Raw genomic sequence first — 27,297 nt, forward strand, 5'->3', positions numbered from 1 at the left:
AGGGACAGCACACCTTTTTAAATGTCTTCCTTCCATAGGAAATAATGAAGAATAAGGGCACCTTCTTTTGGGGCTCATAGAATTGGACCCCTTGGTCCAATCCTTTTAAAACTTGGGAGGTATTTTGGGGAGAGGCACTAGATGCTATACTGAAAATTTGGTGCCTCTACCTAAAAAAACAGCCCCCCCCCCAGAGCCCCCGATACCCGTGGATCGATTCCCCATCATTCCCTATGGGAATCGTTCATGGAGGTGCATGATGGCTGTGGGAGCGGGGCTTCCCCCACCGGCCAGCTGGTTGGGGAAGGAGGGAAGCCTGTAAAACCGGGGGATCCCCCGCTGGGACCTGGGGATTGGGAAACCTACTAACCAGGGACCCCCGGGGCCTGGCCCTCTGACAGTTTTGAGGGGGCCCTCATCCCTGAACTGCTCCCTCCCTCCTGCACAATTTAAATCGCATGGGAGGGGCACTCAGGAGCAGCCGCTGCCCCTCCCATGCCATTTAAGAAAGGAAAGGTCCCCCGTGCAAGCACCAGTCGTTTCAGACTCTAGGGTGACGTTGCTTTCACAACGTTTTCACGGCAGACTTTTTCTGGGGTGGTTTGCCATTGCCTTCCCCAGTCCTCTACGCTTTCCCCCCCAGCAAGCTGGGGACTTCTTTGACCGACCTCGGAAGGATGGAAGGCTGAGTCAACCTCGAGCCGGCTACCTGAAAACCCAGCTTCCACCGGGGATTGAACTCAGGTCACGAGCAGAGCTTAGGACTGCAGTACTGCAGCTTTAACACTCTGCGCCACGAGGCTCTATCCCATGCCATTTAAAGGGTCCACAAATCAGCTGATCGGTGGGGTCAAAATCAGGTATGAGGGGGGGCAGGAGCCAGTCACCAGCCTTGTGCATATTTAAAGGCTCCCCTTCTCCCATGCCCCCCTCCCCCCTTTGCCCCTAGCTACGGGGCTGGGACCAGTGTTCCCACTAAGCTGAGTTAGCGTGAGCTGGCTCACAGATTTTTAACCTGCAGCTCACACATTTTTGTCGTAGCTCAGGAAGGATGACCCCGGAACACACTGATTTATGCAGCAGCCCACAACTTTCATGCCAGCAGCTCACAAAATAGAATTTTTGCTCACAAGACTCTGCGGCTTAGAGGGAACATTGGCTGTGACCCTCCCTCCCTTGCGGCTCTCAAACACCTGATGTTCACTTCTTGCGGCTCTCAAACGTCTGATATTTCTTCTATGTGACTCTTACATTAAGCATGTTTGGCCACCCCTGCAGGAAACTCTTATGTTTTTCACCCTCTGCTCAGTCACTCCAATATGTCAAATTCTTGGAATTCCCCTGCTTGCCTGGGGGAGGGAGGGCTTATCAGGTTGGCACAGCCCACAGAGAGCGCCCCTCCCTCTCCACGGCCTCCTTTGCCACCACCTCCCTGGCTCGATGCCCCCCTAACCGGCCCCACTGGGGAAGAGAGAGACTCCTTCTCTTGGGTGGTTGGGAAATGCCCTCCTGGTTTTTTCCCCTCACTTCAAGCTTGAAAGGGGAGCTGGTGTCACCCTGGCTGGGCAGTGAATTTTCATCCTCCTTCGCTAAGAATGGACTTCCATAAAAGCCCCGGGCAGGACAGAGATGGGTCAAACGGAGGCTGAGCAGGTTGGTGGATTCGTGGTGGTGTCATGTGTGCCTCTGTTTTGGCATTGCCGCTGAGAAGGGTGTTATTTCTGGGTGCCGTCCCCCAGTGGTTTTGGGAATCAACATTTCTAGGAATCGTGTTGTTTGTATTGACATACTCAAAATACGGATGCTGGCTGTTTATCTCATTACATATACCAGGGGTGGCCAACGGTAGCTCTCCAGATGTTTTTTTGCCTACAACTCCCATCAGCCCCAGCCATTGGCCATGCTGCCTGGGGCTGATGGGAGTTGTAAGCAAAAAACATCTGGAGAGCTACCGTTGGCCACCCCTGACATATACTAACCCATCTTCCACTATATTTTAATGCGTTCTTTTTTCTAATGAAGAGCCCCGTGGCGCAGAGTGTTAAAGCTGTTCAGCAGTCCTAAGCTCTGCTCACGGCCTGAGTTCGATCCCCGGTGGAAGCTGGGTTTCTAGGTAGCTGGCTCAAGGTTGACTTAGCCTTCCATCCTTCCGAGGTCGGTCAAATGAGGACCCAGCTTGCTGGGGGGGAAAGTGGAGATGACTGGGGAAGGCAATGGCAAACCCCATAAAAAGTCTGCCATGAAAATAATGTGAAAGCAACGTTACCCCAGAGTCGGAAACGACTGGTGCTTGCACAGGGGACCTTTCCTTTCCTTTTTCTAATGGCAAACTAGAATGATGTTTATATGTGTGTTACCTGTTTAAATCAAACCTCTGAGAAACCTACGCCCTCATTTTAACCCAGAGATTGAACAACAAAGACTGAAGCAGGAGTCAAATAGCACCTTTAAGACCAACAAAGTTTTATTCAAAACGTAAACTCTCGTGTGCTAGAGGCACACGTCATCAGACTCTCATTTATTGAACTTCACACCCAGAATACTTAATGGGTTAACTACATGGACATTAATCTGCTTTATATCACCTTTTTGTTGTTGTTTCGGACCAGTTAACGCTAACGAACCCCAGACCCCAACTTGGGATTCTTTTAATCTGCTAAAAAACATTTCCATGACTCTGCCCACTAACCTACAGCCCGCTTTCTCGATATTGAGGACTGCTTGACATTCCGTACTATTGTCTGATGAAGTGTGCTTGGAGCACACGAAAGCTTACATTCCGCTACTTGACTCCTGCTTTGTTCTACTGAATAAATCTTTGTTGGTCTTAAAGGTGCCACTTGACTCCTTTTTTGTTCTACTGCTTCAGACCGACACAGCTGCCCACCTGGATCTATTTCTAGGAATCGTACCTTTTAAAGTCAGGTATGGCTTTTGGCACTCTGGCCTGGCTGGTTCAGGGATGCCAGCCTCCTGGCTGGTTCAGGGATGCCACCTGTAATTCCAGGTGGGCCCTGGAGATCCCTCCTGGAATTACAGCTCCTCTCCAGACTACAGAGATCAGTTCCCCTGGAGAAAATGGCTGCTTTGGAAGGGGGGGGGGATCTATGGCATTGCACCTCCACTGATGTCCCTGCCCTCCCCTGGCACCAGTTCCAAATCTTCGGGAGTTTCTCAATCTGGAACAGGCAACCCTTCTCAGGAGGGCTTCTAGCCCCACTGGAGGACCTCCTGGTGGCACTTGGGGTGTGTTGGCTTTTGTTTTTTGGCCACTGTGTGACACGGAGTGTTGGAGTGGATGGGCCATTGGCCTGATCCAACAGGGCTTCTCTTATGTTCTTATGTGACACAGAGTGTTGGACTGGATGGGCCATTGGCCTGATCCAACAGGGCTTCTCTTATATTCTTATGTGACACAGAGTGTTGGACTGGATGGGCCACTGGCCTGATCCAACAGGGCTTCTCTTATGTTCTTATGTGACACAGAGTGTTGGACTGGATGGGCCATTGGCCTGATCCAACAGGGCTTCTCTTATGTTCTTATGTGACACAGAGTGTTGGACTGGATGGGCCACTGGCCTGATCCAACAGGGCTTCTCTTATGTTCTTATGTGACACGGAGTGTTGGACTGGATGGGCCACTGGCCTGATCCAACAGGGCTTCTCTTATGTTCTTATGTGACACAGAGTGTTGGACTGGATGGGCCACTGGCCTGATCCAACAGGGCTTCTCTTATGTTCTTATGTGACACGGAGTGTTGGACTGGATGGGCCATTGGCCTGATCCAACAGGGCTTCTCTTATGTTCTTATGTGACACAGAGTGTTGGACTGGATGGGCCACTGGCCTGATCCAACAGGGCTTCTCTTATGTTCTTATGTGACACGGAGTGTTGGACTGGATGGGCCATTGGCCTGATCCAACAGGGCTTCTCTTATGTTCTTATGTGACACAGAATGTTGGACTGGATGGGCCACTGGCCTGATCCAACAGGGCTTCTCTTATGTTCTTATGTGACACGGAGTGTTGGACTGGATGGGCCATTGGCCTGATCCAACAGGGCTTCTCTTATGTTCTTATGTGACACGGAGTGTTGGACTGGATGGGCCATTGGCCTGATCCAACATGGCTTCTCTTATGTTCTTATGTGACACAGTGTTGGAGTGGAGGGGCCACTGGCCTGATCCAACATGGCTTCTCTTATGTTCTTATGTGACACAGAGTGTTGGACTGGAGGGGCCATTGGCCTGATCTAACATGGCTTCTCTTATGTTCTTATGTGACACAGTGTTGGAGTGGAGGGGCCATTGGCCTGATCCAACAGGGCTTCTCTTATGTTCTTATGTGACACAGAGTGTTGGACTGGATGGGCCATTGGCCTGATCCAACAGGGCTTCTCTTATGTTCTTATGTGACACAGAGTGTTGGACTGGATGGGCCACTGGCCTGATCCAACAGGGCTTCTCTTATGTTCTTATGTGACACAGAGTGTTGGACTGGATGGGCCATTGGCCTGATCCAACAGGGCTTCTCTTATGTTCTTATGTGACACAGAGTGTTGGACTGGATGGGCCACTGGCCTGATCCAACAGGGCTTCTCTTATGTTCTTATGTGACACGGAGTGTTGGACTGGATGGGCCATTGGCCTGATCCAACAGGGCTTCTCTTATGTTCTTATGTGACACAGAGTGTTGGACTGGATGGGCCACTGGCCTGATCCAACATGGCTTCTCTTATGTTCTTATGTGACACAGAGTGTTGGACTGGAGGGGCCATTGGCCTGATCCAACAGGGCTTCTCTTATGTTCTTATGTGACACGGAGTGTTGGACTGGATGGGCCATTGGCCTGATCCAACAGGGCTTCTCTTATGTTCTTATGTGACACGGAGTGTTGGACTGGAGGGGCCATTGGCCTGATCTAACATGGCTTCTCTTATGTTCTTATGTGACACAGTGTTGGAGTGGAGGGGCCACTGGCCTGATCCAACAGGGCTTCTCTTATGTTCTTATGTGACACGGAGTGTTGGACTGGATGGGCCATTGGCCTGATCCAACAGGGCTTCTCTTATGTTCTTATGTGACACGGAGTGTTGGACTGGACGGGCCATTGGCCTGATCCAACATGGCTTCTCTTATGTTCTTATGTGACACAGTGTTGGAGTGGAGGGGCCACTGGCCTGATCCAACATGGCTTCTCTTATGTTCTTATGTGACACAGAGTGTTGGACTGGAGGGGCCATTGGCCTGATCTAACATGGCTTCTCTTATGTTCTTATGTGACACAGTGTTGGAGTGGAGGGGCCACTGGCCTGATCCAACAGGGCTTCTCTTATGTTCTTATGTGACACAGTGTTGGAGTGGAGGGGCCACTGGCCTGATCCAACATGGCTTCTCTTATGTTCTTATGTGACACAGAGTGTTGGAGTGGAGGGGCCATTGGCCTGATCCAACATGGCTTCTCTTCTGTTCTTATGTGACACAGAGTGTTGGACTGGAGGGGCCATTGGCCTGATCCAACATGGCTTCTCTTATGTGACACAGAGTGTTGGACTGGAGGGGCCATTGGCCTGATCCAACATGGCTTCTCTTATGTTCTTATGTGACACAGTGTTGGAGTGGAGGGGCCACTGGCCTGATCCAACAGGGCTTCTCTTATGTTCTTATGTGATACAGAGTGTTGGACTGGAGGGGCCATTGGCCTGATCCAACATGGCTTCTTTTATGTTCTTATGTGACACAGAGTGTTGGACTGGAGGGGCCATTGGCCTGATCCAACATGGCTTCTTTTATGTTCTTATGTGACACAGAGTGTTGGACTGGAGGGGCCATTGGCCTGATCCAACATGGCTTCTTTTATGTTCTTATGTGACACAGAGTGTTGGACTGGAGGGGCCATTGGCCTGATCCAACATGGCTTCTTTTATGTTCTTATGTGACACAGAGTGTTGGACTGGAGGGGCCATTGGCCTGATCCAACATGGCTTCTTTTATGTTCTTATGTGACACAGAGTGTTGGACTGGAGGGGCCACTGGCCTGATCCAACATGGCTTCTTTTATGTTCTTATGTGACACAGAGTGTTGGACTGGAGGGGCCACTGGCCTGATCCAACATGGCTTCTTTTATGTTCTTATGTGACACAGAGTGTTGGACTGGAGGGGCCATTGGCCTGATCCAACATGGCTTCTTTTATGTTCTTATGTGACACAGAGTGTTGGACTGGAGGGGCCATTGGCCTGATCCAACATGGCTTCTTTTATGTTCTTATGTGACACAGAGTGTTGGACTGGAGGGGCCACTGGCCTGATCCAACATGGCTTCTCTTATGTTCTTATGTGACACAGAGTGTTGGACTGGAGGGGCCATTGGCCTGATCCAACATGGCTTCTTTTATGTTCTTATGTGACATAGAGTGTTGGACTGGAGGGGCCACTGGCCTGATCCAACATGGCTTCTTTTATGTTCTTATGTGACACAGAGTGTTGGACTGGAGGGGCCATTGGCCTGATCCAACATGGCTTCTCTTATGTTCTTATGTGACACAGAGTGTTGGACTGGAGGGGCCACTGGCCTGATCCAACATGGCTTCTTTTATGTTCTTATGTGACACAGAGTGTTGGACTGGAGGGGCCATTGGCCTGATCCAACATGGCTTCTTTTATGTTCTTATGTGACACAGAGTGTTGGACTGGAGGGGCCATTGGCCTGATGCAGCATGGCTTCTCTTATGTTCTTATGTGACACAGAGTGTTGGACTGGAGGGGCCATTGGCCTGATCCAACATGGCTTCTTTTATGTTCTTATGTGACACAGAGTGTTGGACTGGAGGGGCCATTGGCCTGATCCAACAGGGCTTCTCTTATGTTCTTATGTGACACAGAGTGTTGGACTGGAGGGGCCATTGGCCTGATCCAACAGGGCTTCTCTTATGTTCTTATGTGACACAGAGTGTTGGACTGGAGGGGCCATTGGCCTGATGCAGCATGGTTTCTCTTATGTTCTTCTGTGACACAGAGTGTTGGACTGGATGGGCCGTTGGCCTGATCCAACATGGCTTCTCTCATGTTCTTATGATAGCCTGATCTTGTCAGATCACAGAAGCTAAGCAGGATCGGCCCTGGTCCCAAGGCCGGATTAACAATTAGGCCGAGTAGGCACTGACCTATGGGCCCCCATGCCTTTAGGGGTCCTGGGCCGGCTTTTCCCCCCAGTTTCCCTCCCTGCTTGCAGCCCTCGGAGCCTGCGTGCGCAGCCAGCTACTGAGCCTCTCTTTCCCTGGTGCAGCGGCTGCTGGCATCAATGCCAAGTTTGCCTCTCTCTGCCTCTCCCCCGCAGCTTTGTCACAGGGGCTTTTGAGAAGGGGCCTGCTGGCTGCAGTGGGGGCATGGGTGGCGGGGCGGGTGCTCCGACTCTGAGATCATTTGCGTGGGGCCCCCCCCAAGATTTCGACCGCCTAGGGGCCTCCCCAGGGTTTTCTCCGGCACTGCCTGGTCCGTATCTTGATGGCAGGCCACCAAGGCAGTCCAGGGTTGCCTCACAGAGGCAGGCTATGGAAAAACACCTCCATTCAGCTCTTGCCTTGAAAACCCTACAAGGTCAACCGCAAGTCAACTGAGACTTGATGGAAAAGAAAAAGAAATGACTTTTGCCACTCTAAACGCTTCCTCTTCAGTTTAAAAAAAAACCATTTCATGGGATGCCATAGTTTACACGGAAAGGTCCCCAGTCTTTTCCGACTCTGGGGTGATGTTGCTCTCACAACGTTTTCACGGCAGACTTTTTACGGGGTGGTTTGCCCTTGCCTTCCCCAGTCATCTACACTTTCCCCCCAGCAAGCTGGGGACTCGACCTCAGAAGGATGGAAGGCTGAGTCAACCTGGAGCCGGCTACCTGAACCCAGCTTCTGCCGGAATCGAACTCAGGTCGTGAGCAGAGAGTTCAGACCACAGTACTGCAGCTTTACCACTCTGCGCCATGGGACCGCAGTTTACAAACTGTATACAAAATATATGCCCCCCACCAGCAACCCTATGAGATGGGCCACTTTTTCAGACTTGGGGGCTGAAATGGCAAGATGGCCGAGGTCACACAGTGAGTATAAAAAGGTAAAGGTAGTCCTCTGTGGAAGCACCAGTCGTTTCCGACTCTGGAGTGACGTCGCATCACGATGTTTTCACGGCAGACTTTTTACGGGGTGGTTTGCCCTTGCCTTCCCCAGTCCTCTACGCTTTCCCCCCAGGAAGCTGGGTCCTCATTTTACCTCTACCGAAGAATGGAAGGCTGAAGCAACCTTGAGCTGGCTACCTGAGCCCAGCTTCCACTGAGATCGAACTCACAGAGAGCTCGGACTGCTCAAACGACCTGTGAGCTCGGACTGCAGCTTCACCACTCTGCGCCGCGGGGCTTACGGTGAGCGTAGGAGTTTGGAGTTCAACGATGCTTGTCACAGCCTTGATCTTGGCTCCACCCCCAAAGTCTCTTGGCTCCACCCCCAAAGTCCCCAGATATTTCTTGAATTGGACTTGGCAACCCTAGCTTAGAGGGAACACTGCTTACAACCATCATGGTCCCATTTAGTCTTCCAACCTGCAGGTGGGGCCTGGAGATCCTCCAGAATTACCCCTGATATCCAGATGACAAGAATCAGCCCTGCAGCAGAAAGCGGCACTCTGGAGGGCAAACTCTATGGTAGCACACCCCTGCTGAGTTCCCATCCCTCCTCAAACTCTGCCCTCCCCAGGTACTGCCCCTGAGTCTCCAGGAATTCCTCAACCCAGAGTTGGCAACCCAGGCTTCCGCATCTATGATGCTGAATGCTGCACAAACAAGGATGAGACTGCTAATCCTGGGCAGGCTGCAAATTCCTGGCCGGTGCCGTCAGCTCAACGGGCCACGAGTTCTCCGGGACTCTCCTACATACCGGGACAGAAGCGGAGAATTCCTTCCCTGCCCACGAGCGCTTGTGAGAGTTCTCCAGATTTGGAACCAGGCCGGGGCCATGTGGGGGTTGGCATATTTGTCAATTATGCCAGCGGTAGGCAAACATCAGCCTACATTCCAGGAGGGCGATGGCCCCACTCCCGGAGGACTTCTGACCTCTGGGCGAGAGATAAGCTGTGGGTCGTAAAAGGAACATCCAAAGTGCAGGAAGGGAGAGCAAGAGCAAAGGGTGGGTAAGAATGAACACAGCCGAAAGAATTTGGCCCGGTGCAAATACCAGTCGGAGCCAACCGAGATGGGTCTGGGGAGAGAATTCCTGAGGCGGCCCCACCTTCACCTTGTGCTTGGATGGCAGGGGCAACGACCACTTTCCCCTCTTTTGCAAGCTTATCATAAAAAGTAAAGGCATTGCCCTGCCAACAAAAGTCCGTGTAGTGAAAGTGATGGAGAGCCAGTTTGGTGTACTGGTTAGCTGTGCAGACTCTTATCTGGGAGAACCGGGTTTGATTCCCCACTCCTCCACATGCACCTGCTGGAAGGGCCTTGGGTCAGACATAGCTCTCGCAGGAGTTGTCCTTGAAAGGGCAGCTGCTGTGAGAGCCCTCTCAGCCCCGCCCACCTCACAGGGTGTCTGTTGTGGGGGAGGAAGGGAAAGGAGATTGTGAGCCCTCTGAGTTTCTGATTCAGGGCAGAGTGCCGAATATAAATCGAATGTTGTTGTCTTCTTCTTTTAAATTAACCTCAGTATTCTGCATCGCATGCTGATTACCTGGCTATGCAAAGTAGACCTGCTAAGACCAACCAGGCGTCAGACAAGCGCTCCATTGTTCTTCCTGGTGGGAGAATCGGACTCCCTGAATGTCATTCTGCCAGATAGCTTTGTTCTCCTTTCCCCCTCCTGCCAGCTTAGAAGTTGTTCAGCCCCCATGGGGGGCTTGTGCATGGAACAGACAAATGCTGCCTTCGCCATGGGAAATGACAGGCCTGAAATGTCACTCTCACTCCATGGATGGCAGGACATCTCCCGCAACTGGGGCTGCCCTCCTACTCTTAATTTATACATGGCTTTTTGCACTTCACAAACCTAGCTCACAACAAATAGAAACAACCGGGCCTCAGTTTCAGCAGGAGCTCACAGGAGCACAGCTCCTGAATCTCTCTCCTCCTCCCCACCTACCTGGTCCATGGAATAGGAGAGTGGGCAGCCAGCCAGCCACCAGGGGCTTTGCCATGCCCCCAGCAGCCCTCATTAACCCCTGGAGAAGCCTGTGCCACCCTTTCTCCACTTTTTACATGATTTTGGGCAGCGGGTGGCTTGCTGAATAGCCTTTTGACTGGGGGGGGGGGAGTGGCCCAGGAGACGTTGCATCATGACGTTTTCATGGCAGACTTTTTTTACGGGGTGGTTTGCCATTGCCTTCCCCAGTCCTCTACGCTTTCCCCCCAGCAAGCTGGGTACTCCTTTTACCGACCTCGGAAGGATGGAAGGCTGAGCCAACCTTGAGCCGGCTACCTGAACCCAGCTTCCGCTGGGATCGAACTCAGGTCATGAGCAGAGAGCTCAGACTGCAGTACTGCAGCTTTACCACTCTGCGCCACGGGGCTCCTAGCCTCTTCCAGTAGCCTCTCGTAAAAGCCTGGGTTCAAATCCTAGCATTTGACTGATTGTTGCATGGTACTCAAGTTAACGTTTACCGTCATCAATGGGTTACGGAACATCACTTGTGACCCACGCCCTCTCCACTATTTTATTCCCCATGCCTGCAAAATCAACACTGCAACAGAAGGTCAAGGGAGTCCATGCTGCTTAGTGGTTCTAGGAAAATATGATAGGGTGTCATTGACAGCGTGAAAGGGGCGAGTTTCCACTTCCAGTGATAATGCTGATTTCTTCCAGCAGAGGGCCACCAGCACCAACTTATACAGAGGACAGAGCAAGACATTTTAACCTTTCTAGGGCAGGGGTGGCAAAACTGTGGCTCTTTCATATGTATTGGGTGGCCGCATTGGCCAGCCTGGAGAAGGCATTTGTCTCTCTAAATCACTTCGCCCAGCCAAGCCAGCTGGTGGCTTGGAAAATGCATTTCAAGTTAAAGTTGCTTTCTTTCCACCTCTCTCCCCATCTCTTTTCCTTCCTTCCTTCCTTCCTTCCTTCCTTCCTTCCTTCCTTCCTTCCTTCCTTCCTTCTCCCTTCCTCCCTCCTTCCATCCCTCCTTCCCTCCCTCTTCCCTTCCTTCCTTCCCTCCTTCTCCCTTCCTCCCTCCTTCCATCCCTCTTTCCCTCCCTCCTCCCTTCCTTCCATCCCTTTCCCTCCCTCCCTCCTCCCTCCCTTCCCTCCTCCTCTTCCTCCCTCCTTCCATCCCTCTTTCCCTCCCTCCTCCCTCCCTCCCTCCTTCTCCCTTCCTCTCTCCTTCCATCCCTCTTTCCCTCCCTCCTTCCATCCCTCTTTCCCTCCTTCCTTCCTTCCTTCCTTCCTTCCTTCCTTCCTTCCTTCCTTCCTTCCTTCCTTCCTTCCTTCCTTCCGTGCCACAAGACTTGAACATCAGATATGGAAGGAAGGAAAAGAGATGGGGAGAGAGGTGGAAAGAAAGCAACTTTAACTTAAAATGCATTCTCCAAGCCACCAACTGGCTTGGCTGGGGAAAGTGATTTAAAGAGACAAATGCTTTCTCCAAGCTGGCTGATGGGGCAGTGGGGGCTTTGAGAGCCGCACAATAGGTGTGAAAGAGCCACACGTGGCTCCCGAGCCACAGTCTGGACACTCCTGAACTAGACATGTTACTAAGTCCTTCACTAAAAAGTCACTGGGTTGTCCAAACATATTTTTTGTTTGAATGAGGTTGAATCTAGCACCTTATTCCATTCATTTCTGAGACTTTGCGTATCGTATTTATTAGTGGACATCCAATATTTATGAACAGGTAGTTCTGAGGCAGCTGGCCAAGGAAGCGAACTTTGTGCCCATGAGCATGTCATTCCTGCACATGCGCAAGATGCACTCGGGCCACAGGCAGGTGCTGAATCTGGGAGATGCCGTCAAAACTAGACCCCTGCCTGTACAAGAGTGCCGATCACCCTAGCCTTGCCAACTTCCTTCCCCAAGCTCCAGAGACAGGCAAAGCATTCGATTGTGCATCACCCCAGAACGAGGAAGAGCCCCGTGACACACGGCGGTCAGCTGCAGTACTGCAGTCCAAGCTCTGCTCACGACCTGAGTTCGATCCTGGCGGAAGCTGGGTTCAGGTAGCCGGTTCAAGGTTGATTCAGCCTTCCATCCTTCCGAGGTTGGTAAAATGAGGACCCAGCATGCTGGTGGCGGGGGGGGAGGGAGTGTAGATGACTGGAGAAGGCAATGGCAAACCACCCCGTAAAAAGTCTGCCATGAAAATGTTGTGATGTAATGTCACCCCATGCTTGCATAGGGGACTACCTTTACCTTAGGCGCTCCATGGCACAGAGTGGTAAGCTGAAGTACTGCAGTCCAAGCTCCGCTCATGACCTGAGTTCAATCCCGGTGGAAGCTGGGTTCACATAGCCGGCCCAAGGTTGACTCAGCCTTCCATTCTTCCAAGGTTGATAAAATGAGTACCCAGCTTGCTGGGGGGGGGGGAGTGTAGGGGACTGAGGAAGGCAATGGCAAACCACCCCGTAAAAAAGTCTGCCGTGAAAATGTTGTGAAAGCAACGTCACCCCAGAGTCGGAAACGACTGGTGCTTGCACAGGGGACTACCTTTACCTTTTATTCTTCTATGACAGACTTTTCAGATGTATTTTGATAGATTATTTCCATATTTATTTGTTCCTTAATATTTTTGTAGATTTTGCCAATCGCTTCCTGGTTTTTGACTATGATAGTGAATACTGTATATGATAAGGAATAGTAAATGACCGGGGGAGGCAATGGCAAACCACCACCTAACAAAAAGCCTGCCAAGAAAACTTTGTGATGTGACATCACCCCATGGGTCGGTAATGACTCAGTGCTTGCAGGCTGCAGGACACAGGGGTGGCCGTTCGTAACGAGGGACAGTTTGGATATCTGGAATTCCCAGAATGGCAAAAAAAATAAATAAAATAAATAAAATTCAAAAGGTCACCGATGTAGAACTTTTGCACCCCTTTTAATATTTGTGTTTTTATTTCGTCGTCTTTCAGACACAGCAAACAGCCCTTGCAACGGACAAAAATCTTGACGGAACCCACGAAAAAGTACAGGAGAACTCCGCTACGGAAATGGACCCAGACTCCAGCAGTAGGATCCGTGATGTCCCACAGAACACAGACTCCAAATACCAAGAACGGAACGGAGACAGAACGGTCTCACTGGGAGAACAGGAGACGGAGGTCACGGGAGATGCGTATTTTGACTTTGGCCACTATCATCAGAAGATCGGAAATCGGCAGGAAACAATCCATTTCTCGGAAGATGGACGTAAACCCACGACAAAGGTCATAAATGGAAAAAGGGACGTCTGGACACCATCTATGGACAGGGAATCCAAGTTGGAGGTGGTGAAGACAGGGCCGCTGTATGACGTCCGGGCTTATAAAGGGGAGAAGAAACCCTCCCGACTTTACGAGGAGGATGAGGGAGAGTTGTATTATGAGCTGCCTCCCGAGAACCTCTCGCCTGAGAAAGCCAAAGAGCTGGAAGAAGAAAGGCAAGAGATTATCAGGAGTCAAGCGATGAAGAAGAGCACTACGATAGCGGAAAACGTGGACAAGCTGGGAACTCCAAGCCCAGCCTCGCCCAGTGCAGAAAAGGCCGAGACCACAAGAAGTCATTTCATGGGGTTTGCGGTGTGTTTCAACAAACCCTCCCTGGGATGGGTGAAGACAGTTATTGACCCTGAAAACATAGATACGGAGCAGATCAATTTCGCTGCAGCCCGACAGCAGTTCTTGGCCCTGGAGAAGAGTAATCCAGACTTGATCTTGGGACCAAGGAAGCAGGTTATGTCTCCAAGGTTGCCAGTGACCCAAAATGTTTACGAGAGAGAGCGTCAGGGCCCCCCTCCAGTTCTGAAGGATGATGAAGATGCTGATGGGCCTGACCAGAGAAAACCAGACCTTCCTAGTGAGAACGTTAGAGTTATTACCCAAGGAACAAGGCCTGTTTCTGAGGGGAAAGCTGTGATTTATCAAAACTTTTCCGGAGAAAATCCAGATTTGGGGGGAACAGGCTGCGATTTAAGGATTGAGGCTAATAACAGAAGACTACCCCAGAAGAAATCTGGAAATGCTCCAGATTTGGCGGCTGATGGCCAAGATCCTGCTGAAGAGCTGGAAGTCAAGGATGAGACCCCCATCGAACGGGAAATCCGCTTGTCCCTGGAGAGGGAAGAGAACCTTTGGCGGGAGAGAGGGATTCGGCGAGCGAGCAGCCAGGACGAGCTGGTCGAGATCCGATCCAAACCTCTCCTCTGGTCCCCCCTCTCAGCCACGGCTTCCTCCAGGAAAGGGAAAGATCGAGCGAGTGTTTCCTTTTACGTCCAGAGGGAGATCGAGCAGGAAACCAAACGTGAGGAGGACCTGCAAAAGGAAGGGAGGCTGCCCGGAGCATATGACAAGGGGACTCCGCAAGAGCTCAGGGAACGCAGGAAAGTCTTTGAGCGAGAAGAGACCCTGCTTCCTTCTGCACGCAAACCAGAGCACCTGGGAGGAGTGCAAGAGTCCACTCCAGAGTGGCCTGCCCATCCCCACACTGCTGATGATGAGGAAAGGGTTGTTCGCCGGGATATGAGTCAAAGTTCTGCGGCCGCCCAGTCATGTCCTGCGTCGCACACCAGGCTGGGGAACAAACCCAGCCAAAGCAGCCAGGGGGATTCTCGCAGGCCCAAACTCCTAAGCATGAAGGAGGCCTCAGACCCAGACGCGCAACTGGTCCTGCGGAAGGAACATTTTGGGGTTCCAATGCGGAGGCCCGAGTTGACTTCTTTGGAGGACCCACATGCCAGGAGAGCAGGAGGAAGGCCCCAAAGGGTTGCCCCACGGGAAGAGCTATATACTCTGAAGACAGGGAAGCCCCGAATATCGCTCTTGATTGACCAGGAGATCCAGGAGGCTCTGAAAAGAGAAGAGGAGCTGCAGGAGCGAAGGAGGAAAGGGAGGTTGGCCAGCAGTGGAGGTGCGGAGAAGGACGAGGAGAAGGACTTCTGCTCTCGCCTGCAGTCTCCAAGCTCAGGTAAGAGGGCTGGAAACCAGCAGCAACTGGGCTGTGCCGATGGCTAAAACAAGGAGCTAAGAGAGAATGTCCAAGTATGAAATACTTAGGGGAGGGACGGTGGCTCAGTGGTAGAGCATCTGCTTGGTAAGCAGAAGGTCCCAGGTTCAATCCCCGGCATCTCCAACTAAAAAGGGTCCAGGTAAGTAGGCATGGAAAACCTCAGCCTGAGATCCTGGAGAGATGCTGCCAGTCTGAGAAGACAAGACTGACTTTGATGGACCGAGGGGGAGTCTGATTCAGTATAAGGCAGCTTCATATGTTCAAACGGGAAATGTTCAGTTCAAATCTTCAGTGGCTCCTTAACATTGAACCAAGAAACCCTGAAACCTCTTCACCTCCTTTCTATATGACTGGCAGCGCAATTGTAAGCAGAGTTACATCTTTCTAAGTCCATTGGGGTGTAACTCTACATAGGATTGCACTGTGGGGTAATTCCGCATTTAAATACATAGCTAGTTAGGTCACAAAATGCCAAATCATTTGCGTATTTCCCATTTGCTTGTGTTAAAATCAGCACGCAGCAATGACCACATTCTACTCGGAAGCCTATTTATCATATTTATTTTATTTTATTGGCTTTCTCTCCCGCCCTCCCCACTGAAGCAGGCTCAGGGCGGCCCACCACTGTAAAAGCATGCACAAATATTAAACGTTAATTAAGACCTCAAAACAATCTAGCAATTAAGACATTTTAAAAACAATCTGGTGCTAATAACAGAATCCTAGAGTCGGAAGGGACCTCCAGCGTCAGCTAGTCCAACCCCCTGCACAATGCAGGAAACTCACAAAGACCTCCCCCTAAAATAAAATAATGTGCTGTTCCAGTTTAGGGGGGAGGGAGAGGGAGAGAGAGAGAGAGAATGTCCAAAGTTTTTAAAATGGGGGGGCGTTAAATGGGGAAAGTTCTCTGGTTGGGTTGCCAATCTCCAGGTGGGGGCTGGAGATCCTGAATTACAACTGATCCTCAGACTACATAAATCACTTATTTAGTTACTATTCATTTATTTAAAACATTTGTTCCACTTATCCTGGAGAAAGTGGAAGGTGGACTCCATGGCATTATACCCTGCTGAGATCCCTTCCCTCCCCAAATCCTGGTACCCCAAGGATCCACCCCCAAATCTCCAGGAATATACCAACCCGGAATTGTCAACCCTATCGGGCATTGCTTACCCATCTCCTCTCCATGTATCATCCCAACTGGACTAGGATTGGGGAGATCTAGGTTCAAATCTCCGCTCAGCCACAATGCTCACTGGGTAGTCACTCCCTCAGTCTTCACAGGGCTGCTGTGAAGACAAGAAGAACCACGGATGTTACTTTGAGCTCCTCAGGGAAACAGCGAGATAAAAAAGTAATAGCTGAGTTATCAGAGGTGATCTGAAAACAGCAAGGTCCTGTGGGATAGTGTGGAACAAGGTTGACAAAACTGCGATTCAGGAGCCACATGTGGCTCTTTCACACATATTGTGTGACTCTTAAGGTCCCCATGACCTTAAATAAAAATTTTTATTATTCAGCCGGGTTGGAGAATGCATTTGTCTCTTCAAATCACTTCTCAAAGCCAAATCAGCTGGCGGCTTGGAGAATGCATTTAAAGTTAATGTTGCTTTCTTTCCACCTCACCCTCCCTCACCAACTTCCTTCCTTCCTTCCTCCCCTCCCTAGCCAGTTTGGTGTTGTGGTTAAATGTGCGGACTCTTATCTGGGAGAACCGGGTTGGATTCCCCACTCCTCCACTTGCACCTGCTAGCATGGCCTTGGGTCAGCCATAGCTCTGGCAGAGGTTGTCCTTGAAAGGGCAGCTGCCGGAAGAGCCCTCTCCAGCCCCACCCACCTCACAGGGTGTCTGTTGTGGGGGAGGAAGGGAAAGGAGATTGTGAACTGCTCTGAGACTCTTCGGAGTGGAGGGCGGGATATAAATCCAATATCCATCTACCTCACAGGGTGTCTGTTGTGGGGGAGGAAGGGAAAGGAGATTGTGAGCCGCTCTGAGACTCTTCGGAGTGGAGGGCAGGATATAAATCCAATATCTTCATCTACCTCACAGGGTGTCTGTTGTGGGGGAAGAAGGGAAAGGAGATTGTGAGCCGCTCTGAGACTCTTCGGAGTGGAGGGCAGGATATAAATCCAATATCTTCATCTACCTCACAGGGTGTCTGTTGTGGGGGAAGAAGGGAAAGGAGATTGTGAGCCGCTCTGAGACTCTTCGGAGTGGAGGTCGGGATATAAATCCAATATCTTCTTCTTCTTCTTCCTACTGCCTTACAGCTCTCCAACATCTGATGTTCATGTCTTGCAGCTCTCAGGACAACGAGGCCATGCTGCATCTCTTTTTAAACATTCACAAAATGTATTTTTCTCATTCAGCGGCTCCGGCTGTTGCGGGCAGTTCCTTTGTCTCCAGTCCACCCATCTTTGCTCCTGGTTGGCCCACAAGGTTGCCGGCTTCGCCTTCTTTGTCCCCAGGAAGGTTTCCCTCAGAATCGGACAGCAAGACTCACCATGGTCTGAAGCCAACCCCAATGGAAGACGACAAGAGGAGAAGGGAGCGAGAAGAAGGGAAGGTAAGAGCTGTCTCTAAGTCATGGGCGTTATCTCCGGATGTTTGGCCCCCGTCTGTATCCGCCCTCCATTAGCTATCCTGTAATATTTATCCAAATTTCAAAAGCAGAATTTGAAAATGTTTCAAAGATCTAGAATTCCAAATTCAGATTCCTGAAAGGTTGGCTAGATGTCAAATGCATCAGCAACCTCCATGCCTTCTGGCTGAGGATATATGAGCCCAAGAACACATAAGAGAAGCCATGTTGGATCAGGCCAGTGGCCCATCCAATCCGACACTCTGTGTCACACAGTGGCCAAAAAACCAGGAGCAATCAGGAGGTCCACCAGTGAGGCCAGGACACTAGAAGCCCTCCCACTGTTGCCCCCCCCAACACCAAGAATACAGAGCATCACTGCCCCAGACAGAGAGTTCCATCTATACCTTGTGGTTAATAGCCACTGATGGACCTTTGCTCCATATCTAACCCTTCTTGAAGCCTTCTATGCATGTAGCTGTCACCACCTCCTGTGGCAGTGAATCCCATGTGAATCACCCTTTGGGTGAGGAAGTACTTCCTTTTATCCGTTCTTACCCGACTGGTCAGCAATTTCATTGAATGTTCACAAGTTCTTGTATTGTGAGAAAGGGAGAAAAGGACTTCTTTCTCTGCCTTCTCTATCCCATGCATAATCTTGTAAACCTCTTATCATGTCACCCCTCAGTTGACGTTTCTCCAAGCCAAAGAGCCCCAAGCGTTTTAACCTTTTTTCATAGGGAAAGTGTTCCAACCCTTTAAACATTCTAGTTGCCCTTTTTTGTACTTTTTCCAATGCTATAGTATCCTTTTTGAGGTGCGGTGACCAGAATTGTACACAGTACTCTAAATGAGGCCGAACGATGGATTTATACAGGGGCATTATGATACTGGCTAATTTGTTTTCAGTTCCCTTCCTAATAATTCCCAGCATGGCGTTGTCTCAACGTTTTCAGTGAGTTATCTACCACAACCCCAAGATCTCTTTCTTGGCCAGTCTCCGCCAGTTCACACCCCATCAACTTGTATGTACAGTTAGGATTTTCGGTCCCAGTGCACTTGGCCACTATTGGAGACCCTCCAATGGAGGGGCCCTACAGAGGGAAAGGGGGGGTTTAAACAGAGTGGCCTGGCCCCCTGCCCCCCCTGTAGCTATGGGCCTAGACCCAGGCATCGGCACCTGGAGTGGAACTGTCAGAGTGCATAACGGTATACCTGATTTTCCTTTCTGAAAGTTTGTAGGGTATGCACCTCAGTCTTTCTCATAAGGCAGTGTTTCCCATTTGCAGGGTTGTGACCCGGTACCAGGCCACGGAAGCCTCACTACTGGGTCACAAGAAAAGCCAAAGCTAGCCCCGCCCCCAGCAAAACTAGCCCTGCCCCGTCTCTGTTTTGTGCAATGAGGAGCTGGGCTGCCTCTCCTTCCTTCTCCCCCACACACAGTGTTTGAGAGAAAAGCTGGCATCCACTGGCACTTTAGACCCATGAAGTGTTCTTCAAGGTATGAGCTTTCGTGTGCCTTGTGGTTGGTTCTTTTGGGGAGATTTTCCCGGGAGGCCTGGGCAGCAAAGAAGAGTGTGTGTGTTTTTTTTCAGCCAGGAGAGGCGGGGAGTGGGCATTCCAGTAGCTATTTTTTTTTTTTAACCAAACGATCCCTGGGCAGAATTGTTGCTGGCTGGGATCATCTGACGGTGAGGAAGGCTTTTTTCCCTTTGCCCCTCTTTCTTTCTTTCTTTCTTTCTTTCTTTCTTTCTTTCTTTCTTTCTTTCTTTCTTTCTTTCTTTCTTTCTTTCTTTCTTTCTTTTCTTCCATTTTTACTGGATGAAACTTTTCTGTTCATCATACTGTTGTTGCAGACACAGGAGCTCTGCCAATGAAAAGTTGGCACCCCCAGTTGTAGCCAGGTGGCCTTCTATGAGATTTCTGTGTGAGTGAGTGAGAGTAAGAGCTGTGGGGCAGAAAGAGATTATTGGAGATTACTGCGGTATATCTCAACACCACTGGAAGAGATGGTACTATGAACCTGATACCATTTTACTGCTCTTGCTTTTAACAGCTGTCTGACACCAAAATTAAGCTCCTCCTGTAGATATTAAAAAGGATGAAACTAGTTCACTGACTAAGTATCTGAACAACAGGTTGCTTTTAAAGGCATGGGAAACACAGCCAGTAAAAAGCTGCAAGCCCCTCATAAATATCCTTTTTGGCATAACTGCAGAAAAGCTTGTATGAAATTCATATAACTTGAAATTAATTCATTAACCGCGATACAATTCTCTGCTACCTTTCACAGCAATTTCCCCATGTTTCAACCAAAGAAAAGTATGAAAAATAGGTGTCGAAAGATTTTCTTGAAATCAAGCAAGCTTGGTTGTAGCTTGAGGCAGGGTTCCAGTAGTAGCAGCTGAAGGAAGGGCCTACTAAATGTGTCAGCATATTTTGAGGTAGAGCAGCTGCCAGGGCCCAGTGTGAGTGGTACACAGTGCTGGCATTCCTGATGGCAATGGCAACAGCACTCCCAACTGCATAGACTGGCCAGTGCTGTTGAGGAAGGGGTGTGTAGGTGGTGCAGGCAATTGAACATGGGCATTAGGAGTGCTTGCAAGCTGGAGAAGAATACACAAAAAGATAGGTGCATACAGGTGTGGAGGTGAAAAGAGAGGAACGCCCACTTTCCACCCTCATTTTGGCTCAGTATGAGTTTCAGAGAGATTTTTCTGAAAATGAATTTACTTCCAAAGAAGAGGCCGGTTTAGGGGAGTGCCCTGGAAGTGACATCACAGGAAAAGGTGGAGTTTTGGTTCAGTGTGCCCCGGAAGTGACGCCACTTGGTCCTTGACACCACAGGAAATGACATAATTTCTGTCTCCCAGCTCCACCTCCAAAGTCTCCTGGCTCCACCCCCAAATTTTAGTGGGCCACAAAGGAGAAGAGTAAAAATAACCGAGCCACGGGAAAGAAAAGTGTGGGAAACCCTGTCATAAGGCATTGCTTCCTTGGATGAAGTTGGACTTTTTCACATTTTCATTTCCCTCACTTGAATTTAGCTGTCATTTTACACACGGTAATTTTTCTAGCAGCCCCTTGGCACAGAGTGGTAAAGCTGCAGTACTACAGTCCGAGCTTTCTGCTCACAACCTGAGTTTGATCCCGGTGGAAGCTGGGTTCAGGTAGCCTGCTCAAGGTTGACTCAGCCTTCCATCCTTCCGAGGTCGGTCAAATGAGTCCCCAGCTTGCTGGGGGGGGGGAGTGTAAAAGACTGGGGAAGGCAATGGCAAACCAACCCGTAAAGAGTCCGCCGTGAAAACATTGCAATGCAACATCGCCCCAGAGTCAGAAATGACTGGTGCTTGCACAGGAGACTACCTTCACCTTAATTTTTCTAATCTTTTCACACTGTTGTTTACCGTGATCCCAGGTTATGTGCGCAGACTGCAGCTTCAGAAGCGACGCAGAGACCTGTCTGTGCAGAAGCAGTTCAGACCACCTGGATTCTTTGTCCAAGCCATGTGAATGAAAGCAGGAAGTTCTCAAGGCTGAGCGTATAAGCGTTGCCTGTGATTTCCTGTCCTTTGACCTATCTCTTTTTCCTCTTTCAGTATGCTGGCATCGAGCCAACGGATGAAATTGACACTGAGGTAAAGTAAACCCACGGCGTGATGGGCGGAGGGAGGAGGGAGGTGGTGGTGGAAAGTGTAGCAGCCAACTTATGGTGACCGCCTAGGGCAGGAGTGTCAAACATGCGATCCAGGGGTTGAATCAGGCCCCCGGAGGGCTCCTATCAGGCCCCCAAGCAACTGACTGTCATCTGCTTCCTTCTCCCTCTCTCTTGCTTCCTCCTGCAAGGCTTGCTCAATCGCACAGGAACTACAGAGCAAAACCTCTATCTTCCTCCATTGGGAAGAAGGGAAAGGATAGTTTGCTTTGCCAGGCCCTCTCAATTGCACAGCAGAGCTACTGAGCCAAGCCTCTCTTCCTTCTATTGGCTGAGGCTGCGAGCCAAGCCTCTCTTCCTTCTATTGGCTGAGGCTGCTTCCCCCCCCCCCGCCCCCAGTCTCCTGGGGAAGGAAGGAAAGTGCCAAAGCTTCCTTTGCCCAGTTCCGTGGATCCCATGGGAGTGTTTGTCTGTGTCCTTTATAAAGTTTCTGTCTCTGCTACCTAATTTTAAATAGGTACACACATGGCATGACATAGGTACACATGTGGACATTCAATGAAACTGCTGAGCAGTCGGGTTAGAACGGATAAAAGGAAGTCCTTCTTCACCCAAAGGGTGATTAACACGTGGAATTCACTGCCACAGGAGGTGGTGGTGGCTACAAGCATACCCAGCTTCAAGAAGGGATTGAATAAGCATATGGAGCAGAGGTCCATCAGTGGCTATTAGCCACAGTTTATTGTTGGAACTCTGTCTGGGGCAGTGATGCTCTGTATTCTGGGTGCTTGGGGGGGGCACAGTGGGAGGGCTTCTAGTGTCCTGGCCCCACTGATGGATCTCCTGATGGCATCTGGGTTTTTTTTTGCCACTGTGTGACCCAGAGTGTTGGACTGGATGGGCCACTGGCCTGATCCAACATGGCTTCTCTTAAGTTCTTATGTCTGGGGCAGTGATGCTCTGCATTCTTGGTGCTTGGGAGGGGCACAGCGGGAGGGCTTCTAGTATCCTGGCCCCACTGATGGACCTCCTGATGGCACCTGGTTTTTTGGCCACTGTGTGACCCAGAGTGTTGGACTGGATGGGCCACTGGCCTGATCCAACATGGCTTCTCTTAAGTTCTTATGTCTGGGTCAGTGATGCTCTGTATTCTTAGTGCTTGGGGGGGGGGCAGTGGGAGGGCTTCTAGTGTCCTGGCCCCACTGATGGACCTCCTGATGGCATCTGGGTTTTTTGGCCACTGTGTGACACAGAGTGTTGGACTTGATGGGCCACTGGCCTGATCCAACATGGCTTCTCTAATGTTCTTATGCCCAGCCGAACATGGCCCAGCTCAACAAGGTTTCATTTACGTCCGATCTGGCCCTCATAACAAAGGAGTTTGACGCCCCTGCCCTAGGGTTTTTAAGGCAAGAGACATTCAGGGGTGGTTTGCTGTTGCCTGCCTCTGCATAGCAGCCCTGGAAATCCTTGGTGGTCTCCCATTCAAATACTAAACTGGGCCGACCCTGCTTGGCTTTTGAGATCTGACAGGATCAGGCTACGCTGGGCCATCCAGGTTAAGGCAAGAAAAGAACAGAAGTGGGTTTGCCATTGCCTGCCTCTGCGTAGCGACCCTGGGCTTCTTTGGTGGTCTCCCGTTCAGGGGCGGAATTCTAACAGGAGCTCCTTTGCATATTGGGCCACACACCCCTGATGTAGGCTGAAAATCTGTGAGCTAGCTCACTCATGCTAACTCAGCTTAGAGGGAACACTGGTTGCCCTCAGCAAATTGTAGGGCACGCCCCCCCCCCCCCAATTACTAATCAGTTACCAATATGGCATTTTTTGGATATCTGCAAATACCCATTTCAGCACCATGCTGGATTAAGATGTGCTGCGCTGCCGCTTGAGGGAGTTGTGGAAATGTCACTGAGGTTACGGTACCCACACGTGTATGTGAACTTGTGCAGGGCTTTTTTTTTTGTAGCAGGAACTCCTTTGCATATTAGGCCACACACCTCTGATGTAGCCAATCCGCCAAGAGCTTACAGGGCTGTTAGTACAGGGCCTACTGTAAGATCCAGGAGGACTGGCTACATCAGCAGGGTGTGGCCTAATATGCAAAGGATTATTGCTACAAAAAAAAGCCCTCTATCTATCTGTCCATCCACCCACCACCCATCTATCTATCTATCTATCTATCTATCTATCTATCTATCTATCTATCTATCTATCTATCTATCTATCTATCTATCTATCTATCATCTATCTATCTATCTATCTATCTATCTATCATCTATCTATCATCTATCTATCTATCTATCTATCTATCTATCTATCTATCTATCTATCTATCATCTATCTATCTATCATCTATCTATCTATCTATCATCTATCTATCTATCATCTATCTATCTATCTATCTATCTATCTATCTATCTATCTATCTATCTATCTATCTATCTATCTATCTATCTATCTATCTATCCACCCACCCATCCAGGGCTTTTTTTTAGCAGGAACTCCTTTGTATATTCGGCCACACACCCCTGATGTAGCCAATCCTCCAAGAGCTTACAGGGCTCTTCAAACAGGGCCTACTGTAAGCTCTTGGAGGATTGGCTACATCAGGGGTGTGTGGCCTAATACGCTTGAGGAAGATGCGGAAATGAGTTACTGAGGTTACGGTACCCACACGTGTATGTGAACTTGTGCAGGGCTTTTTTTTTTGTAGCAGGAACTCCTTTGCATATTAGGCCACACACCTCTACTGTAGCCAATCCGCCAAGAGCTTACAGGACTCTTCGTACAGGGCCTACTGTAAGATCCAGGATTGGCTACATCAGAAGGGTGTGGCCTAATATGCAAAGGATTATTGCTACAAAAAAAAGCCCTCTATCTATCTGTCTATCCATCCATACATAAATACATCCATCCACCCATCTATCTATCTATCTATCTATCTATCTATCTATCTATCTATCTATCTATCTATCTATCTATCTATCTATCTATCTATCTATCTATCTATCTATCTATCTATCTATCTATCTATCTATCCATCCATCCATTTATCCACCCACCCATCCATCCATCCATCCATCCAGGGCTTTTTTTTTTAGCAGGAACTCCTTTGCATATTCGGCCACACACCCCTGATGTAGCCAATCCTCCAAGAGCTTACAGGGCTCTTCGAAAGGGCCTACTGTAAGCTCTTGGAGGATTGGCTACATCAGGGGTGTGTGGCCTAATACGCTTGAGGAAGATGTGGAAATGAGTCACTGAGGTTATGGTACCCACATGTGTGTGTGATCTTGTGCAGGGCTTTTTTTTTTGTAGCCGGAGCTCCTTTGCATATTAGGCCACACACCCCTAATGTAGCCAATCCTCTTGGAGCTTACAAAGCTCTTAGAACAGGGTCTACTGGAAGCTCCAGGAGGATTGGCTGCATCGGGGGGGGGGGTGGCCTAATATGCAAAGGAGCTCCTGCTACAAAATAAGCTCTGATCTTGTTGTGTATCCAACAGCAGCCTGACGCAGCCACTGCTTTGCCCCCAGGTTGTGAATTCCACCAAAGTGGTTCGCCGTCGAGGCGTGAGAGCTCAGCTCTGGGAGGCTGGCCAGATTCTCAAACGAGGAGAAGAAGACTCCGAGCCGGAGCTGCCGCTCTTTGACTTCTGAGGAGGACCTCAGCCTGCCCAGCTGCCACAGGGTCTGGGAATCGGGATCTGCTGGACGGCTGCCTTGCGTTGGTGTTCTTGATTCTCTGCTCCCGCTCCCTGACATTCTTCTGCGGCTCAGCCTACTTCAGGCTGTTTTCTCAGACCCCAGCGGCCGGCCGGATCCAAGGACTGAGCTGGGTGTTTACTGAATTGTAGAACGGAGGACTGCCTGCAGGGTGACAGGATGCTATGAACTCTGCAACACTCGACCATAAAAATGTAAGAGCAACTGTATGGGAACAGACCAAAGGTCCACGTAGAGCACACCTTGCTTCATGCAGCGGCCATACCAAATCCCCCAGGACGCCTATGAGCAAAGTACAGAAGAAGAAGAAGACTGCAGATTTATACCCCGCCCTTCTCTCTGAATCAGAGACTCAGAGTGGCTTACAATCTCTTATATCTTCTCCCCCCACAACAGACACCCTGTGAGGCAGGTGGGGCTGAGAGAGCTCTCCCAGAAGCTGCCCTTTCAAGGACAGAAGCTCAGAGAGACCTACAGTCTCCTTTCTCTTCCTCCCCTACAACACACACCTTGTAAGGTAGGTGGGGTTGAGAGAGCTCTCCCAGAAGCTGCCCTTTCAAGGACAGAGGCTCAGAGTGGCCTACAATCTCCTTTCCCTTCCTCCCCCACAAGAGATACCCTGTGAGGCGGGTGGGGCTGAGAGAGCACTCCCAGAAGCTGCACTTTCAAGGATAGAGTTCCAGAGCAGCCTACAATCTCCTTTCTCTTCCTCCCCCACAACAGACACCCTGTGAGGCAGGTGGGGCTGAGAGAGCTCTCCCAGAAGCTGCCCTTTCAAGGACAGAGTCTCAGAGCGGCCTGCAATCTCTTTTCCCTTCCTCCCCCACAAAAGATACCCTGTGAGGTAGGTGGGGCTGAGAGAGCTCTCCCAGAAGCTGCCCCTTCAAGGACAGAGTCTCAGAGCGGCCTACAATCTCCTTTCCCTTCCTCCCCCACAACAGACACCCTGTGAGGTGTGTGGGGCTGAGAGAGCTCTCCCAGAAGCTGCCCTTTCAAGGACAAATCCTACAAAAGCTATGGCTGACCCAAGGCCATTCAGCAGCTGCAGGTGAAGAAGTGGGGGAATCAAACCCATTCTCCCAGATAAGAGTCCACACACTTAACCACTGCCCAGGGGATGCCAACGGTAGCTCTCCAGATGTTTTTTGCCTACAACCAGCATCAGCCCCAGCCAGCATGGCCAATGGCTGGGGCTGATGGGAGTTGTAGGCAAAAAACATCTGGAGAGCTACTGTCAGCCACCCCTGCACTACATCAAAGTGGCTCTTTCCTCTGTTGTTCCCCCGCAACTGGACTTCTGGTTTCTATTTAGCCACCCTGCTTAGGAGCTGTTGATGAACTTCTGTAATTTATCTTGTTCCTTGGACCTGATAAGAGACTCTCGTGGAAGAAGGCTGGAAATGAGATGCTCTGCCTTCCATGTGTTCTATCGCGTATGGGACTCTGTCTTTCTTCCCTTTGTAAGACGAGCCCTGCTGGATCAGAACAGTGCATCAGATAGTCCAGCATCCTGTCTCACACAGTGGGGCCAAGCTGTACTCGTGGGGGTCCTGATCTTGCCTCCTGGCACTGGGATTCACAGGTTGACTGCCTCTAAATGTGGAGGTTCCCTTTAGCTACCAGGGCTAATAGCCAGGGATAGACCTATCCTCCGTCAATCTGTCCCGTCCCCTTTTAAAGCTGTCCGTGACTGCAGCATAGATATTCCATCATAAAAACGTGCTTTCCTGTATATAAAACAACTTCTCCCGTTATCCAAAATACCTTTGCTTGTTGCAGATGTGCAAGAGGCATTCATGTAGCTGAGGTTCCTATGTACACAGAGGTCAGGCCCTGAGAATTTGCTAACGGGAAGGAAAGAGGCATGTGAATAAAATCAAGGGTATCGTTATCGGGTGTAGAAATAAGCACACTGTGATGGAACCGGCCTGATTCTGCCTTCAGACCCTGTCCTGTCAACTCCCTATTGAGTCGCCAACTCCTGGAGGGAGCTATTTCTCCTCCGGCCACTTGGGCTCGCTGCCACCACCTGCTCAGTCTAGGGGTTCAGATTGAGAGGAACAGGACTCCCAATCCCCCTCTCCAGCTCTGAGGCCAGGCCTCAAGGTCCTCTGCCACCCTGTACTTGGGTATCACAGAGACCACAGCACTTCTTCGGGGAACC

At 50.2% G+C, this 27,297-nt stretch overlaps 1 protein-coding gene across 1 annotated transcript; it reads left to right on the top strand.

The window, feature by feature from the left end:
- Nucleotides 1-1,445: 1,445 nt before the first annotated feature.
- MISP (mitotic spindle positioning) lies at nt 1,446-26,872 on the top strand. Its single transcript, XM_060232798.1, has 5 exons — nt 1,446-1,653; nt 13,097-15,125; nt 17,538-17,734; nt 21,349-21,387; nt 24,945-26,872. Exons 1-5 carry the CDS (start codon nt 1,630-1,632, stop codon nt 25,065-25,067), a joined length of 2,412 nt encoding a protein of 803 aa, XP_060088781.1. The 5' UTR covers nt 1,446-1,629; the 3' UTR covers nt 25,068-26,872.
- The last annotated feature ends 425 nt before the right edge of the window (nt 26,873-27,297 follow it).

Source organism: Heteronotia binoei, chromosome 2, assembly GCF_032191835.1.
Source record: "Heteronotia binoei isolate CCM8104 ecotype False Entrance Well chromosome 2, APGP_CSIRO_Hbin_v1, whole genome shotgun sequence".
In the NCBI taxonomy this organism is placed as follows: Eukaryota; Metazoa; Chordata; class Lepidosauria; order Squamata; family Gekkonidae; genus Heteronotia; species Heteronotia binoei.

Bases quoted from the DNA above. Each gene is read 5' to 3' on its own strand.
- MISP (XM_060232798.1), top strand. From the start codon at position 1,630: ATGGGTCAAACGGAGGCTGAGCAG. The intron at 1,654-13,096 runs GTTGGTGGATTC...GTCGTCTTTCAG, and splicing joins GTCAAACGGAGGCTGAGCAG to ACACAGCAAACAGCCCTTGC. The intron at 15,126-17,537 runs GTAAGAGGGCTG...TTTCTCATTCAG, and splicing joins CCTGCAGTCTCCAAGCTCAG to CGGCTCCGGCTGTTGCGGGC.